This window comes from Salmo salar, chromosome 10 (assembly GCF_965601325.2).
Source record: "Salmo salar chromosome 10, fSalSal1, whole genome shotgun sequence".
Classification (NCBI taxonomy): Eukaryota; Metazoa; Chordata; class Actinopteri; order Salmoniformes; family Salmonidae; genus Salmo; species Salmo salar.
Genome location: NC_138300.1, coordinates 25,101,613 through 25,117,503, shown reverse-complemented (window position 1 = coordinate 25,117,503; position 15,891 = coordinate 25,101,613). Strand labels below are relative to the sequence as shown.

General features: G+C 45.5%; 1 protein-coding gene and 1 non-coding gene across 4 annotated transcripts in view; one reads left to right on the top strand and one right to left on the bottom strand.

Annotated features, from left to right (window-relative positions):
* The window catches only part of LOC106613838 (F-BAR domain only protein 1), a 41,252-nt gene extending 27,312 nt beyond the window's left edge, over nt 1–13,940 (bottom strand). For all 3 annotated transcript variants that reach the window (XM_082956825.1, XM_082956827.1, XM_082956826.1), the window contains exons 1-2: nt 13,790–13,940; nt 211–263 (exon numbers count right to left, since the gene is read on the bottom strand). In XM_082956825.1, the coding sequence (XP_082812951.1) occupies nt 211–237 (27 nt within the window). In that variant the 5' untranslated portion in view covers nt 238–263; nt 13,790–13,940. The remainder of the gene's footprint in view (nt 1–210; nt 264–13,789) is intronic.
* On the top strand, nt 1,782–1,855 carry trnaa-ugc (transfer RNA alanine (anticodon UGC)). Its single transcript has one exon. It is a non-coding gene; the product is annotated as a tRNA-Ala (tRNA).
* Nucleotides 13,941–15,891: the final 1,951 nt, after the last annotated feature.

Genomic DNA, 15,891 nt, shown 5'->3' with positions numbered 1-15,891 from the left:
TACAATTTGTGAGTGTTTGGGTTTTTATTAGCTTCTGCAATCTGTATAGAAATGAGCGGTAAAAGGGTCTAACGTTTGCATGCATAATGGACAAATAAAATAAAACATTGTCTAATCGTTACATAACCCTATCTCTGACTGCTGATTTTCACCTCTCCATGTTGAGCTGCCAATGATCCTCATAGAATATAATATACCAAATAGACTCACCCAGAAGTTGTTCTTGAAGAAAGCCATCTTCACTCAGAGAGTTTTATAGGGATCTGTAAATACGTGAGAGGGAGGAAAGCGTTAGAGACAGGACAGAAATGAGGATACAGCCCTCAGCTCTCCTCTGTATCAGTGACCAGAGTCAGCCGGTGGCACTGAACCAACATTCACACCAATAATGAGACAACTCTACAAATGAATTGTTGTTTTCCCTGTGCTGAATTGTTATTGATCTCTAGCTGTGGGCTGAATCTCTCCTTGTACAGACACTGTAACAATAAATTGGGTTAGGTGAAAAGCCTCCTCTCAGGCCCAAAACAGACAGAGACACTGTAGTGTATAAAGAATAAAGTAGAAACTTCTGTTGCAGTCTTATTAAAAACAAGCTGGTGTAGGCAAGGCAACAATAGACACATTTAGTTTAATGAAGACCAGTGTCCTGAGGGGACAGCCAGGGTTTAACAGTTCCCTTCAAAGAGATAGAACAGAGAGGAGAGGGAAGAGAGAGAGCAAGGGAAGAGAGAGAGAGAGCGAGGGAAGAGAGCGAGCGAGGAAGGAGGGATAGAGCGAGCGAAGAGGGAGAGAGCAAGCGAGGGGAGAGGGAGAGAGCGAGCGAGCGAAGAGGGAGAGAGCGAGCGAGGGAAGAGGGAGAGAGCGAGCGAGGGAAGAGGGAGAGAGCGAGGGAAGAGATAGTGAGAGAAGAGAGAGAGTGAGAAGAGAGAGTGAGAGAGAGCTCTGACAAAGCCACCAAGGAGAGTGTGCCTTATCAAGATGAATAAAGATCTCTACAGTGTGATCACTCACTCTGTCTGTGTGTGCAGTAGAGAGCTGAGAGGCTACGGGTCTCTAGCCAATAGCCACATCTCTAATACCATCCCCCAGAGTCACCTCCCAGAAGGTATACTAAGGTAAGGTCACACACAAAGAGCCTCCACAACACAATGAATCAACAGGAACCATGGTCTCTTCTCTGACTGTGAAGTGAGAATTGTGACTATGGGCTTCTATGGGAAGGGATTATGGGAGGCAGGAGGAAACATAGCAACAGCTGCACATACACCCTCTGACCCCCTATAGCGTTTCTCCACCCTCCCACACTGCTGTGGGGGATTTCATTCCTGCTCAAGTAGCTCCTAGCTATCTGCTCATCATGAAGAATAGTAGCCGGAAGAGCTTCCAAGCACATAGCAAAGGTGAATGAGTGTGAGCGCGTACGAGTGTGTGTGTGTGTGTGTGTGTGTGTGTGTGTGTGTGTGGGGTGACCCTGCAGTCCCAGTGTTTCCCCAGGGCAGGCCTGGCTGTAGGTTCCTATTATTCTGCTGAGAGGAGAGAGGGCTTTATCTTTGCTGGTACAGAGGAGCGGCTGGCCCTAGCTCAGGCAGAGCGACCTTGTGTTCGACAGGGAAACACACACGAAAAGCGCTCTCTTTCTCACACACACACACACACACACACACACACCTTCCCTCTCACACCCCGTTAATTAACTCAGTGCTTGGAGTTGTTTGGCAGCGTGGCTCAGGGCTGAAAGTGACACGCTGTAGCCAGCTACCAAGTTCCCACTCTGCTCGGTCCCGTGTGGCTCAGTTGGTAGAGCATGGTGTTTGCAACGCCAGGGTTGTGGGTTCGATTCCCACGGGGGACAAGTACGGGGGAAAAAAATGTATGAAATGAAATGTATGCATTCACTACTGTAAGTCGCTCTGGATAAGAGCGTCTGCTAAATGACTAAAATGTAAATGTTCTATGCAACACAGACCCAGGGTGAGAAGAGGAGACATGGCAGTGGTGGAATCAGTAAGACAGAGGGATCTGTTTGGCTGTTAGCTGGATCTCAGGCTGGTGGTGGTGAGGGACAAGCATCGCGTGCCAGGCTTCACACAGGGCTGCTGAGGAGAGACGGATGAGTGGCTAGAATAGATGACATTCAGCTAACTTGATCAGGATTCAACCTGACCTTTACAGAAATCACACCTCTACTCAGAGGTAAACAAAGACTACAACAGTGTTGTGCATTGGGATTCCTCTGGTTAATTAATATTCCAAAAGAACTGAGGCTGAAGCGGATCATGGTGGGCTGCTGTGGTGGAACCATCTGGTACACGCTGACTCACAGAGGGTCAGAGAGAGGCATTCTCCACAGCCGAGAGCCTCAACAGATGTGGGTGGACTGATATGGAATATGATTAAAAAAAGCACATTAAAAAAATATATTTTCGGGTAAAGTAATGGAAAGCACCCAGGAATACCTTGTGGGTTAAAGGATACACTTGACTGGACACAATAATAGGCTAGCCAGCCTAGCATATGTCCAGTAGGCCTAACGTTCGTTCCTTTCGGTGTCTTTACAGCTCAGTATTAGTGAGTTTATACAGTAATGCGTCGTGCTACCTCCACCCTGGACTGGGCTGGGCTTCTGCCGGCTCCTCTGCTGATTGTGAGAGTGTGGCTAGTGGTGGTTTAGTCTAGGACCACAGCCAGGGCTGCGCTAGGCTATCACCAGCATACAGCAGTAGAGAAGAAGCCATATCAGCACAGAGCCCAGGCTCTAGTCTAGATGACCTGCCATGAAAAACTAGGGCTTATAAAAAAAGGCATTTCCAGTCCCCCCCACCAACTGTCCCTTCCTCTTGTTTTGCCAGTAAATAACTGGCATCTATCTCTCCACCCATATTCAGCCTCCCTCTCTATTCACTGTGATGGAGGTCATTGGAGTGGGACTACTGGCAGATTCTTCTCTCTGGGTTGACAGTTCAGCAGAGGCTCCTGCGTGGTCCTTATATCGCCACACCACCCTCTTTCAGCTCATCTCTGTTAGGGCATGAGGCTGGGAGGGAATTGACTTACTCCCACAGCCATCTTCATTGACAAATGGCAACGCCAGAGATATACCTCCTCCATCTTGGAGAAGAGAGAAAATGGGTCAAAGTAATGATACGTCCAAGAATCTAGTGAAGACGGTCTGCTAGGATCTTAACGGTCCCATGTGTCACTGGCAGCAGAGGAAGTCAAGAAGAGAAAGACAGGGTGGGTAGGTGGAGGATGAAACAAGGGAAAAGTAAGAGAACAGAGGGGCCTAAGGTTTTGACAGAGAACAAACTGCGAACAGGTGAACAAGAGAAATGGAAGAGAACTGAAGAGAGAGCAACCACCAATCAACACACTCTCCTACACTAAATAACAGAGATACAGCAGTAGAGCTCTAAAATGCATGTGATGATAGCAGTGACCTTTAGATAAATCCTCTCTCTGAGGTCTAACACATCTATAACGTGTCTCGCCAAACTTTCGTAACTGTAGGTGTTTTCCAAGGACAGCGACAGGGAGAGTAGCTCCTGTAGCTACAGTCTGTCACACTGTACTTCATCATACCTGACGTGGCAGGGAGAGGAGCAGAGGTAATTATGTCAGACCATTTTGCAGTGCCCACTACCCTCCCTGCCAATAACAATGCTTCCAGAGCCATTGTGAGTCACCACAGTGACTGCCACATCTGGGCACAGTGGGCAGAGCACTACCCATTAGAGAGCTGGCCGTGATATGGACGAACGCCTATGTTCATCAGAACAGTCTCAGCACAATTGTTAACCACAATTGCAATTACATTTTATTTTAATATTTTTTATTTCACCTTTATTTAACCAGGTAGGCCAGTTGAGAACAAGTTCTCATTTACAACGGCGACCTGGCCAAGATAAAGCAAAGCAGTGTAACAAAAACAACAACACAGAGTTACACATGAAATAAACAAACGTACAGTCAATAATACAATAGAAAAATCTATGTACAGTGTGTGCAAATGTAGAAGAGTAGGAAGTTAAGTCAATAAATAGGCCATGGACGAAAATAATTACAATTTAGCAATAACACTGGAATGACAGATGTGCAGATGATGATGTGTAAGTAGAGAATAGAGATACTGGGGTGAAAAAGAGCAGGAGGGTAAGTAACAATATGGGGAAGGGGTAGTTGGGTGTGCTATTTACAGATTGGCTGTGTACAGGTACAGTGATTGGTAAGCTGCTCTGACAGCTGATACTTAAAGTTAGAGAGGGAGATATGACTCCAGCTTCAGTGATTTTTGCAATTTGTTCCAGTCATTGGCAGCAGAGAACTGGAAGGAAAGGCGGCCAAAGGAAGTGTTGGCTTTGGGGATGACCAGTGAAATATACCTGCTGGAGCGCGTGCTACGGGTGGGTGTTGCTATGGTGACCAGTGAGCTAAGATAAGGCGGGGCTTTACCTAGCAGACTTATAGATGACCTGGAGCCAGTGGGTTAGGCGATGAATATGTAGTGAGGGCCAGCCAATGAGAGCATACAGGTCACAGTGGTGGGTAGTATATGGGGCTTTGGTGACAAAATGGATGGCACTGTGATAGACTACATCCAGTTTGCTAAGTAGAGTGTTGGAGGCTATTTTGTAAATGACATCACCGAAGTCAAGGATTGGTAGGATAGTCAGTTTTACAAGGGTATGTTTGGCAGCATGAGTGAAGGAGGCTTTGTTGTGAAATAGGAAGCCGATTCTAGATGTAATTTTGGATTGGAGATTTTTTTATTTTTTACCAGGTAAGTTGACTGAGAACACATTCTCATTTACAGCAACGACCTGGGGAATAATTTCAGGGGAGAAGAGGGGGATGAATGAGCCAATTGTAAGCTGGGGATGATTAGATGGCCGTGACGGTATTGGGAATTTAGCCAGGACACCAGGGTTAACACCCCTACTCTTACGATAAGTGCAATGGGATCTTTAATGACCTCAGAGAGTCAGGACACCTGTTTAACGTCCCATCCGAAAGACAGCACCCTACACAGGGCAGTGTCCCTGGGGCATTGGGATATTGTTTAGACCAGAGGAAAGAGTGCCTCCTACTGGCCCTCCAACACCACTTCCAGCAGCATCTGGTCTCCCATCCAGGGACTGACCAGGACCAACCCTGCTTAGCTTCAGAAGCAAGCCAGCAGTGGGATGCAGGGTGGTATGCTGCTTCATGTGAGTCTGGAAGGAGAGTTTACAGTCTAACCAGACACCTAGGTATTTGTAGTTGTCCACATATTCTAAGTCAGAACTGTCCAGAGTAGTGATGCTAGTCGGGCGGGAGGATGCGGGCAGCAATCGGTTGAAGAGCATGCACTTAGTTTTACTAGCATTTAAAAGCAGTTGAAGGCCTCAGAAGGAGTGTTATATGGCATTGAAGCTCGTTTGGAGGTTTGTTAGCACAGTGTCCAAAGAATGGTGTCATCTGTGTAGAGGTGGATCAGAGAATCACAAGCAGCAAGAGCGACATCATTGATTTTTACAGAGAAAAGAGTCAGCCCAAGAATTGAACCCTGTGGCACCCCCATAGAGATTGCCAGAGGTCCGGACAACAGGCCCTCCGATTTGACACACTGAACTCTATCTGAGAAGTAGTTGGTGAGCCAGGCGAGGCAGTCATAAGAATGCGGTGATTGACAGAGTCGAAAGCCTTGACCAGGTCGATGAAGACGGCTGCACAGTACTTTCTTTTGTCGACGGCGGTTATGATTTCGTTTAGGACCTTGAGCATGGCTGAAGTGCACCCATGACCAGCTCGGAAACCAGATTGCATAGTGGAGAAGTTACGGTGGGATTCGAAATGGTTGGTGATCTGTTTGTTAACTTGGCTTTTGAAGATTTTAGAAAGGCAGGGCAAGATGGATATAGGTCTGTAACAGTATTGGTCTAGAGTGTCTCCCCCTTTGAAGAGGGGGATGACCGCGGCAGCTTTACAATCTTTGGGGATCTCAGAAGATATGAAAGAGAGCTTGAATAAGCTAGTAATAGGGGTTGCAACAATTTTAGGGGATAATTTTAGAAAGAGAGGGTCCAAATTGTCTGGATTTGGGTGAAGGAGAAGCAGGGGGGCTTGGGCAAGTTGCTGCAGGGGGTGCTGAGATGTTGGCCGGGGTAGGGGTAGCCAGGTGGAAAGCATGGCCAGCCGTAGAAAAATGCTTATTGAAATGATCAATTATCGTAGTTTTATCGGTGGTGACAATGTTTCCTACCCTCAGTAAAGTGGGCAGATGGGAGGAGGTGCTCTTATTCTCCATGGACTTTACAGTGTCCCAAAACTTTTTGGAATTAGTGCTTCAGGATGCAAATTTCAGTTTGAAAAAGCTAGCCTTAGCTTTCCTAACTGACTGAGTGTATTGGTTCCTGACTTCCCTGAAAAGTTGCATATCGCAGGGGCTATTCGATGCTAATGCAGAACCCCACAGGATGTTTTTGTGCTGGTCAAGGGCAGGCAAGTCTGGGGTGAACCAAGGGCTATATCTGTTCTTAGTTCTACATTTTTTGAATGGGGTATGCTTATTTAAGATGGAGAGGAAAGCACTTTTAAAGAGCAACCAGGCATCCTCTACTGACGGGATGAGGTCAATATCCTTCCAGGATACCCGGGCCAGGTCGATTAGAAAGGCCTGCTCGCTAAAGTGTTTTAGGGAGCGTTTGACAGTGATTAGGGGTGGTCGTTTGACCGCGGACCCATTACGCACGCAGGCAATGATCGCTGAGGTCCTGGTTGAATACAGCAGAGGTGTATTTAGAGGGCAAGTTGGTCAGGATGATATCTAAGAGGGTGACCATGGTTATGGATTTAGGGTTGTACCTGGTAGGTTCCTTGATAATTTGTGTGAGATTGAGGGCATCTAGCTTAGATTGTAGGACAGCCGGGGTGTTAAGCATGTCCCAGTTTAGGTCACCTGACAGCACGAACTCTGAAAGATCGATGGGGGCAATCAATTCACATATGGTGTCCAGGGCACAGCTGGGGGCTGAAGGAGGTCTATAACAAGTGGCAACGGTGAGAGACTTGTTTCCGGAAAGGTGGATTTTTAAAAGTAGAAGCTTGAATTGTTTGGGCACTGACCTGGATAGTATGACAGAGCTCTGCAGGCTCTCTCTGCAGTAGATTGCAACTCCGCCCCCTTTGGCCGTTCTATCTTGTCGGAAAATGTTATAGTTAGGGATTGAAATTTCAGGACTTTTGGTGGCCTTCCTAAGCCAGGCTTCAGACACGGCTAGGCCATCCGGGTTGGCGGAGTGTACTAAAGCAGTGAATAAAACAAACTTAGGGAGGAGGCTTCTGATGTTAACATGCATGAAACCAAGGCTTTTACGGTTACAGAAGTCAACAAATGAGAGCGCCTGGGGAATGGGAGTGGAGCTAGGCGCTGCAGGGCCTGGGTTAACTTCTACATCACCAGAGGAACAGAGGAGGAGTAGGGTAAGGGTACGGCTAAAGGCTATGAGAACTGGTCGTCTAGTGCGTTTGGAACAGAGTAAAAGGAGCAGATTTCTGGGCATGGAAGAATAGATTCAAAGCATAATGTACAGATAAGGGTATGGTAGGATGTAGCCTACATGCAATCATTCATTGCCCTATTCACTAGCTTGATGTAATGTGGTGTTGCTGCATCAATTCTGACATCATTACTAGAACACCATCAAGCTGCACACACATGAACAAACCTCTGCTTGTGTAAAATGCTCTCTCCCTCCTCTACCCAGGCAGCAGCAGAATCATCAGGCAGAACCAAAGTATGCTCTCCTCCATGCCCTTCCATTGGAGCTGAATGTGTTGTTGTCCCCTGTAGCATATCATAGGGTCCAGGACAGTCTAAAACACTGAGCCAGCCTGCCAGGCATCACTTCCAGCACAGACAGACCCGCCACTGAGCAGAGAATGACATCATGGTGAGCACTGGCGATCCATTCAGAATGAATGGATGTCTGTGTACAAGGCATCAAGGGCGTAACAAAACATTCAAAACAACAACACACAAATCAATACATTTGCATAGTCCAGCTGCTAATTGAGACCTGAAAAAAGTAATAATACGTAGATCCAAATGTCTACACAAGAAGGCTCCCTCATCTCCTTCACAGTGTTTTATTTTGGGTCACCATGTGCTTTTGGGCGACCCAGATTAGAAACATAATTGATAAAATGAGGTGCTGAACAACATCAGAGCTCTCCTCCTTGTCTACTGCAACACAAACAGCAACATCCATATTATATGGAATTACGCTAAACAGATTTGACATCAGCCACCATGTCAACACCATGTGACACATTTCGACCCGACTTGGTAATCCTAATATTGAGCTCCCCTTAGTTATCACTGGTCCACTTACCACAGCTTGAAGTGGACCAGTAACACAGAATAGAGTGAGGTCTGTTCCTGCAGCCAGCAGCCATCCCCATGGTGCATACTGGTGGCCAGCGAGCTCCATCTGCTAGAGACCCTATGCTTAGCAGCATGGCCAGCGGCTGCACAGGCCCAGGCCCTGCCTCCTGCCTCCCAGCTCTGCCCTGCTTGGCAAGATCAAAGGGAGGCCACGGCCAGCGGCTCCGTAGCCTACATTACAGGCAGGGGATCTCCATAATTAATTAATACAGCATACAGTAGCACAATACTGTGTGGGTGAGCTGAGAAGGGAGAGAGAGGGAGCCAGCTAGATCATGAGGACAGAAAATCCTTAAAGGGATACTTCGGGAATTTTGGCAATGAGGCCCTATATCTATTTCCCCAGAGTCCGATGAACTCTGACTCTGGGGAAGTACACAAAGGGCCTCCTTGCCAAAATCCCGAAGTATCCCTTTAAGGATAGATTGAGAGGCTTCTTTTCGCCGGTGACATAAAATGTGTGATTTGAGTGCTCCGATTGAAGAGCAGAGTTAGCCCCCTGATATTGATGTGGTATTTTCCTCGCAGGCTGAGGCGGACGGCTCTGCAGGAAGGCTATGATCAGAATTTGAGCTAATCAACAGCACAACACAGAGACACACACAGTCATTTCAAATCTAAATGCAAAGTAGGGCTCTTACTCCCCCTGACCTTGCCTTTATGCTCTCCCTCCTTGCTGCTCCCAGAACAGAACAGAGACACATCTGAAGCCTGCCGCAATGATAGCCCAGTCCAACACCATCCATCACCTAGCCTCGGCTCAGCCCCTGAAAGGCTGCGATGCGTCTCTGTTCGGTTCTGGGAGGAGAGCTAGCAGGGACCTGATGATGGCAGCGGGTAGAGAGAGTGGCTGCTGAGGTGCCAGCCTGGCCCCAGATCAACAGGCCGATGAGGGTCAAAGCAAAGCCTCCTCTGTTCAGCTCTGTGTTATCTCCAGCATTAAGGGCCTACCTGCTGCTGCCTGAGAGACCTGCTGGGGCCAGCAGGAGCAAGCAGCACTCAACTCACCTCTCCAGAGAAGCTGGATGGTTATGGCTTCAGATGCAGAGGTTCTCAGACTAAAGGGATGCTTTACTGGCTTCAATAGGTACCTGATTAGAAGCCTGACATCAACCCACCCATATTTCCCACCATGATTATCAAGTGAATTTCTGCCTCTGGTCAAACTAAAGCTGATAGAAATCTCCATAATGAAAAACGAACAAAGACAGAAAGGTAGGTAGCGTTTTCAGAGTGCAACTCATAAATAAACATTCCTTTACGAAATATAAAATGCTTAGTGAAATACATACCTAACTACTCAAGAAGTCAACTGGCAAGAGGCCATGAAGTTGGTACATATTTCTTCATCTAATTGAAACCTCTCCATTTCACATGTCTTCATTCCCAGTCCCACCCATATGGAGCGATTTCAGTGCCAACATAAATTGTATTTGAATTATTTTGTATTAGGATATTGAATTAGAATTTCATATTTAAAATTTGTAATGGACAAATTGAATCATTGAATTTATAATTTGAACTTGCATTTCATGATTTGGAACTTAATTGAATATTGCATTCACTTTAAAATTCTATTTAAATTCAATTCAATATTCAAATTCAACATTTATAGAGGCCTATTCAGTTTCAATACGGTAGATATTGCATTCATTGTCTGTGTATCAAGTTCACAAACTATCATTTCAAGTTCGGCAAAGTTTCATATATTCAACTTCTCAGATGCATTCAGATTCAGGTTTCAAATTCAGATTCAAAACCAGAGACTACAAACATGCTGATACTTTGCCAGCCAGGAAAGGGAGAGGAGAACAGATAGAATCAAACGCTGACTGTGGTAAACAGAAACTTATGGTGGATTCTGAAGCCAATGTGGCATGTTGAATTTATTTGGCTCTAGCATTTGAACCGTTTTGGCTATGAGTTATTATGACCCCATTCCTGAAAGCTAAGACTCCGGAGCCTTCTGTTCCCCTCTATGATGATTACAGGCTACATTAGAAGGCAGTGTCACAAAAAACTAAATTTGACCCACATAAGAATATAGTTTCAAATGCCCTGACATAGCCCTTCTAATGATACCCTTTCCACTCCCTATTTCATTTTGCTCTTGTGACTGACTGGGTTCCTACCAGGTCTCCTGCATGTCACAAGACTCTGTTAGCCCACTTAGCTAAAGCCTATAGGGAGAAGTTCAGGAAGTTAATGTAAAGGACAACCCGCTGCTTGCTTAACAAGTAAAGCTTCCCCCTGATTCAGCTCATACCAAGACTCGAACTCAGGATCTCTGCCTCGTAAACACACGTGACCACCATCCTTAAGCATTCTAATCCACCACGCTACTGAAAAAGGCCTTCGTCAATTACGCAAGGCGTGACACTTCAGGCCGATGAGTGAGTTTCACAGATCCGCATGTGTTACTTTCACCCCCTTAACTTACTCCACAGCGACCTCAGTGGTTGAACCAGCTCAACTGTAGATCTGAGTCCAGTCGCACCATTGTAAAGGACGTCATGCCTGAAATGCGAGACGCGCTGGTCCATTTTTAGTCCATTTTTAGCCCAACTAGTCTAACAAGTTTGTTTTGTGCGCAAAATTATAATTATCTGGCTAATAATGGGGGCCTCAAGGAAACAATGGGCAAGTGTGGAGGCCTGGAGGAAAAGAACGGGTCGGTGTGGAGGCCTGGAGGAAAAGAACGGGTCGGTGTGGAGGCCTGGAGGAAAAGAACGGGTCGGTGTGGAGGCCTGGAGGAAAAGAACGGGTCGGTGTGGAGGCCTGGAGGAAAAGAACGGGTCGGTGTGGAGGCCTGGAGGAAAAGAACGGGTCGGTGTGGAGGCCTGGAGGAAAAGAACGGGTCGGTGTGGAGGCCTGGAGGAAAAGAACGGGTCGGTGTGGAGGCCTGGAGGAAAAGAACGGGTCGGTGTGGAGGCCTGGAGGAAAAGAACGGGTCGGTGTGGAGGCCTGGAGGAAAAGAACGGGTCGGTGTGGAGGCCTGGAAGAAAATAACGGGTCGGTGTGGAGGCCTGGAGGAAAATAATGGGTCGGTGTGGAGGCCTGGAGGAAAAGAACGGTCGGTGTGGAGGCCTGGAGGAAAAGAACGGTCGGTGTGGAGGCCTGGAGGAAAATAACGGGTCGGTGTGGAGGCCTGGAGGAAAAGAACGGTCGGTGTGGAGGCCTGGAGGAAAAGAACGGTCGGTGTGGAGGCCTGGAGGAAAAGAACGGGTCGGTGTGGAGGCCTGGAGGAAAAGAACGGTCGGTGTGGAGGCCTGGAAGAAAATAACGGGTCGGTGTGGAGGCCTGGAGGAAAATAATGGGTCGGTGTGGAGGCCTGGCGGAAAAGAATGGTCCGGTGTGTTAGAAATGCCAGGGCTATGGGCCTCCTGAGTGGTGCAGCGGTTTAAGGCACTGCATCGCAGTGCAAGAGGCGTCACTACAGATCCGGGTTCGATCCCGGGCTGTATTGCAGCCGGCCGCAACCGAGAGACCCCTGAGGTGGCACACAACTGACCCATTGTCGTCCGGATTAGGGGAGAGTTTGGCCGGCTGGGATGTCCTTGTCGCATCGCACTCTAGCGACTCCTTGTGGCAGCCGGTACACCAGCTGTACGGTGTTTCCTCTGACACATTGGTGCGGCTGGCTTCCAGGTTAAGCGAGCAGTGTGTCAAGAAGCAGTGCGGCTTGGTCATGATTCGGAGAACGCACGCTTCTCGACCTTCGCCTCTCCAGAGTCTGTACGGGAGTTGCAGCGATGGGACAAGACAATAACTACTAATTGGATATTACAAAAAGGGGTAAGAAGTAAATAAATGCCAGGGATGATTTTTGGTCCCACTCCGATGGCTGGTTTGAAGTCTCTGGCATGGGTAGTCATTATAAGATTATTGGTCCTGTGACTTGGATGGGTCTCTTCAGGGAGGAGGTCAAAGGGGGGTGAAGTGTAACACAGGTGGTTCGGGGACGACACTCGTGTGATGAGTAACTTGTCTGAGACATGAAAAGTTGCATTGTCTGGTGCACAGGAGACCTGGGTTACAACCCCATCAGTTAAACTAACACGTCTTCATCTCTCAGCCAAGGTTGCTCATCACATAGCCTCACGAGCGACCTGATCCCACGAGCTTACATGAATGGTTCGCTACACATAGTAATCAGTCTGGTAATTACGAGGCTAACACAGTGGGCTTACACAGTGGGCTAACACAGTCTTGTGACATGCAGGAGACATGCAATATTCATTCAATTCAGTTTCAAATCATGAAATATAAAGTTCAATTTACAAATTCAATGACTCAATTTGTGCATTAACAATTCCCAAATATTACATTCAAATCCAATATCCTAATACAAATTATAAAATTCAAATACAATTTTTGTTGCCACTGAAATCGCGCCATACGCCCAGACCGCTATGACTCACTACTCTCTCACACAGCAAATAGCAAATCTGGATACAGAAACACAACATCAAATGAGCATTCATACACCTCTCCTATAGCATTTTCATATAGCCTGATTGGTTTCGAACCAACTATTGAATAGGAGCTTATGGCATTACAACTTTTACTTTGAGAAGGTTAGAACGCAATTAGAGAACAAGTGTCAATGTGGAATTTTACTTCCACTATCATCATTATGTTCAAAATGTTACATAGGGTATTCCATACAACGTTAAATAGAAAACCTGGCAATTTCTGGGGCAGTTTTACCTTTTATAAACATCTTTGCCCTTTTATAAACATCATGGTCATTCGATAAGTCTTTCTAAGGTCATTGATGTCATTGCTGTTAACATCTTGGACTATCCCATATCCTATGATTCTACCAAGATGAATACAAGCGATTGTATCATTGTATAAAAACGTGGTTTTAAAAAAACCTGACAAACACCAGTCAGAAGTGACTTTTAGCCAAGTGGCTCATGATCAAAATAAATATTTTCGAAACATTCGATTTGAAGAGTCATGAGAGTCCAATTACGTTACAGTATCTTTATAATGATACATTATGCATCCAATCAATTGTTGTTGTTTTTTACTCTCAAAAGCATTAGCTGGCAGCTTTGCAAACTGAGTACAGTTTTTCTAAAGTAATTAGCAATTAAAGTGACTACTTAACAAAAATAACAAGTAAAGCACAATCTATATTTCTGATAATGTAATAATATAACATTCACCAAAATCCAGTTACAGTTAGAGATGTTGGCAGCAAGCTCAGCTCAAAAACGTTATTCGTTGTATGCTAACGTTACGGAATTCTACATTGTCTCCTGTCATGCTACTGAAGTCGGCATTATGCAGTTCCTCGTGCTAGTTATAAACCAAGCTATTTTTCAGGACGTAGCCAAAATAATGGATCATTACCTGTATGTATTTTATGGAAAACCTTTAGAGTACATTTTCCATCCTGAGTCATTCACCTGTCCAGCACCGGCCGTACGGTGAAGCCTGCCCAAAGTGATTTGATAGTAGGCACTAGGGCAGTGACACAAATTCTCTGGGCAGATTTCAGTGTGCGCGCAAATTCCCACCCATCTCTATCTCTATTGGTTGACATACTTTTCAATCAAGCCTAGGGGGAAGAATGTGTTGTAGGCATAGCAACCATTTGGAGGCAGGTCTTCTAGAATTTCTATGCGCCAATTGGATTACATTTTTTATTTTTTATTTTAACGATAACGCCCACCTGTTAGTTTGAGGCTGTATTTGCCAATGTGGGCTTCAATCAATAAGACTGACGTTTTGAAAGCCAGATTAAAGATGGCATCCTTAATTGAAACAATAACAAAGCAGTTACCGTGCCTGTGTTCTAGTAAATAGTTTTGGTAAAGAGCTGAGGGTTGGGCCTGGAGAACCACTCTCCAATTCAAAGTGAAACCTATGTGTGCAAGGACTGACCATCCATGATATCACAATTATAGTTTTAATCATGTTTCGAGGCTATACACTTGGCCCCCTTCCCCAATACTTGTGTAAATATTTTAACAGAAATTATGTATTACACTTGAGCTAAAAGGTTTCTTCTATTCTGCCATTTACTTTATGTTTGTATTCTAATTTTTTACTATTTGTTGTAGTTGTTGCATTGAAAGAGAAGGAACCTTAAGGTAAGGATTTAGTTGGATGATGTATACCATGCATATTCTGTACATGAGACTAATAAAACTTTAAACTATACAGTGTTTGTTTACATATAATTTGTTCACAAATATTGGAGCATAACACGCTCATATTCTGGGTTCTAATGGAGTATGACAGTTGAACTAAGTTCATGAGGCATTTATAAGTTATACTCTTCAAGAACCAATGGGTAAATATCATTAATTTATACATCAAAACATTTATGTAGAAATCAAATCAAATTTATTTATATAGCCCTTCTTCCATCAGCTGATATCTCAAAGTGCTGTACAGAAACCCAGCCTAAAACCCCAAACAGCAAATAATGCAGGTGTAGAAGCACGGTGGCTAGGAAAAACTCCCTAGAAAGGCCAAAACCTAGGAAGAAACCTAGAGAGGAACCAGGCTATGAGGGGTGGCCAGTCCTGTTCTGGCTGTGCCGGGTGGAGATTATAACAGAACATGGCCAAGATGTTCAAATGTTCATACAGTGAGGGAAAAAAGTATTTGATCCCCTGCTGATTTTGTACATTTGCCCACTGACAAAGAAATGATCAGTCTATAATTTTAATGGTAGGTTTATTTGAACAGTGAGAGACAGAATAACAACAAAAAAATCCAGAAAAACGCATATCAAAAATGTTATAAAATTATTTGCATTTTAATGAGGGAAATAAGTATTTGACCCCTCTGCAAAACATGACTTAGTACTTGGTGGCAAAACCCTTGTTGGCAATCACAGAGGTCAGACGTTTCTTGTAGTTGGCCACCAGGTTTGCACACATCTCAGGAGGGATTTTGTCCCACTCCTCTTTGCAGATCTTCTCCAAGTCATTAAGGTTTCGAGGTTGACGTTTGCCAACTCGAACCTTCAGCTCCCTCCACAGATTTTCTATGGGATTAAGGTCTGGAGACTGGCTAGGCCACTCCAGGGCCTTAATGTGCTTCTTCTTGAGCCACTCCTTTGTTGCCTTGGCTGTGTGTTTTGGGTCATTGTCATGCTGGAATACCCATCCACGACCCATTTTCAATGCCCTTGCTGAGTGAAGGAGGTTCTCACCCAAGATTTGACGGTACATGGCCCCGTCCATCGTCCCTTTGATGCGGTGAAGTTGTCCTGTCCCCTTAGCAGAAAAACACCCCAAAGCATAACGTTTCCACCTCCATGTTTGACAGTGGGGATGGTGTTCTTGGGGTCATAGGCAGCATTCCTCCTCCTCCATTTTAGTCATTTAGCAGAAGCTCTTATCCAGAGCAACTTACAGTACTGAATGCATACATTTGATTTCATACATGTTTTTTTTTCTTTTTTTTTCTTTCTCCGTACTGGCCCCCTGTGGGAATCG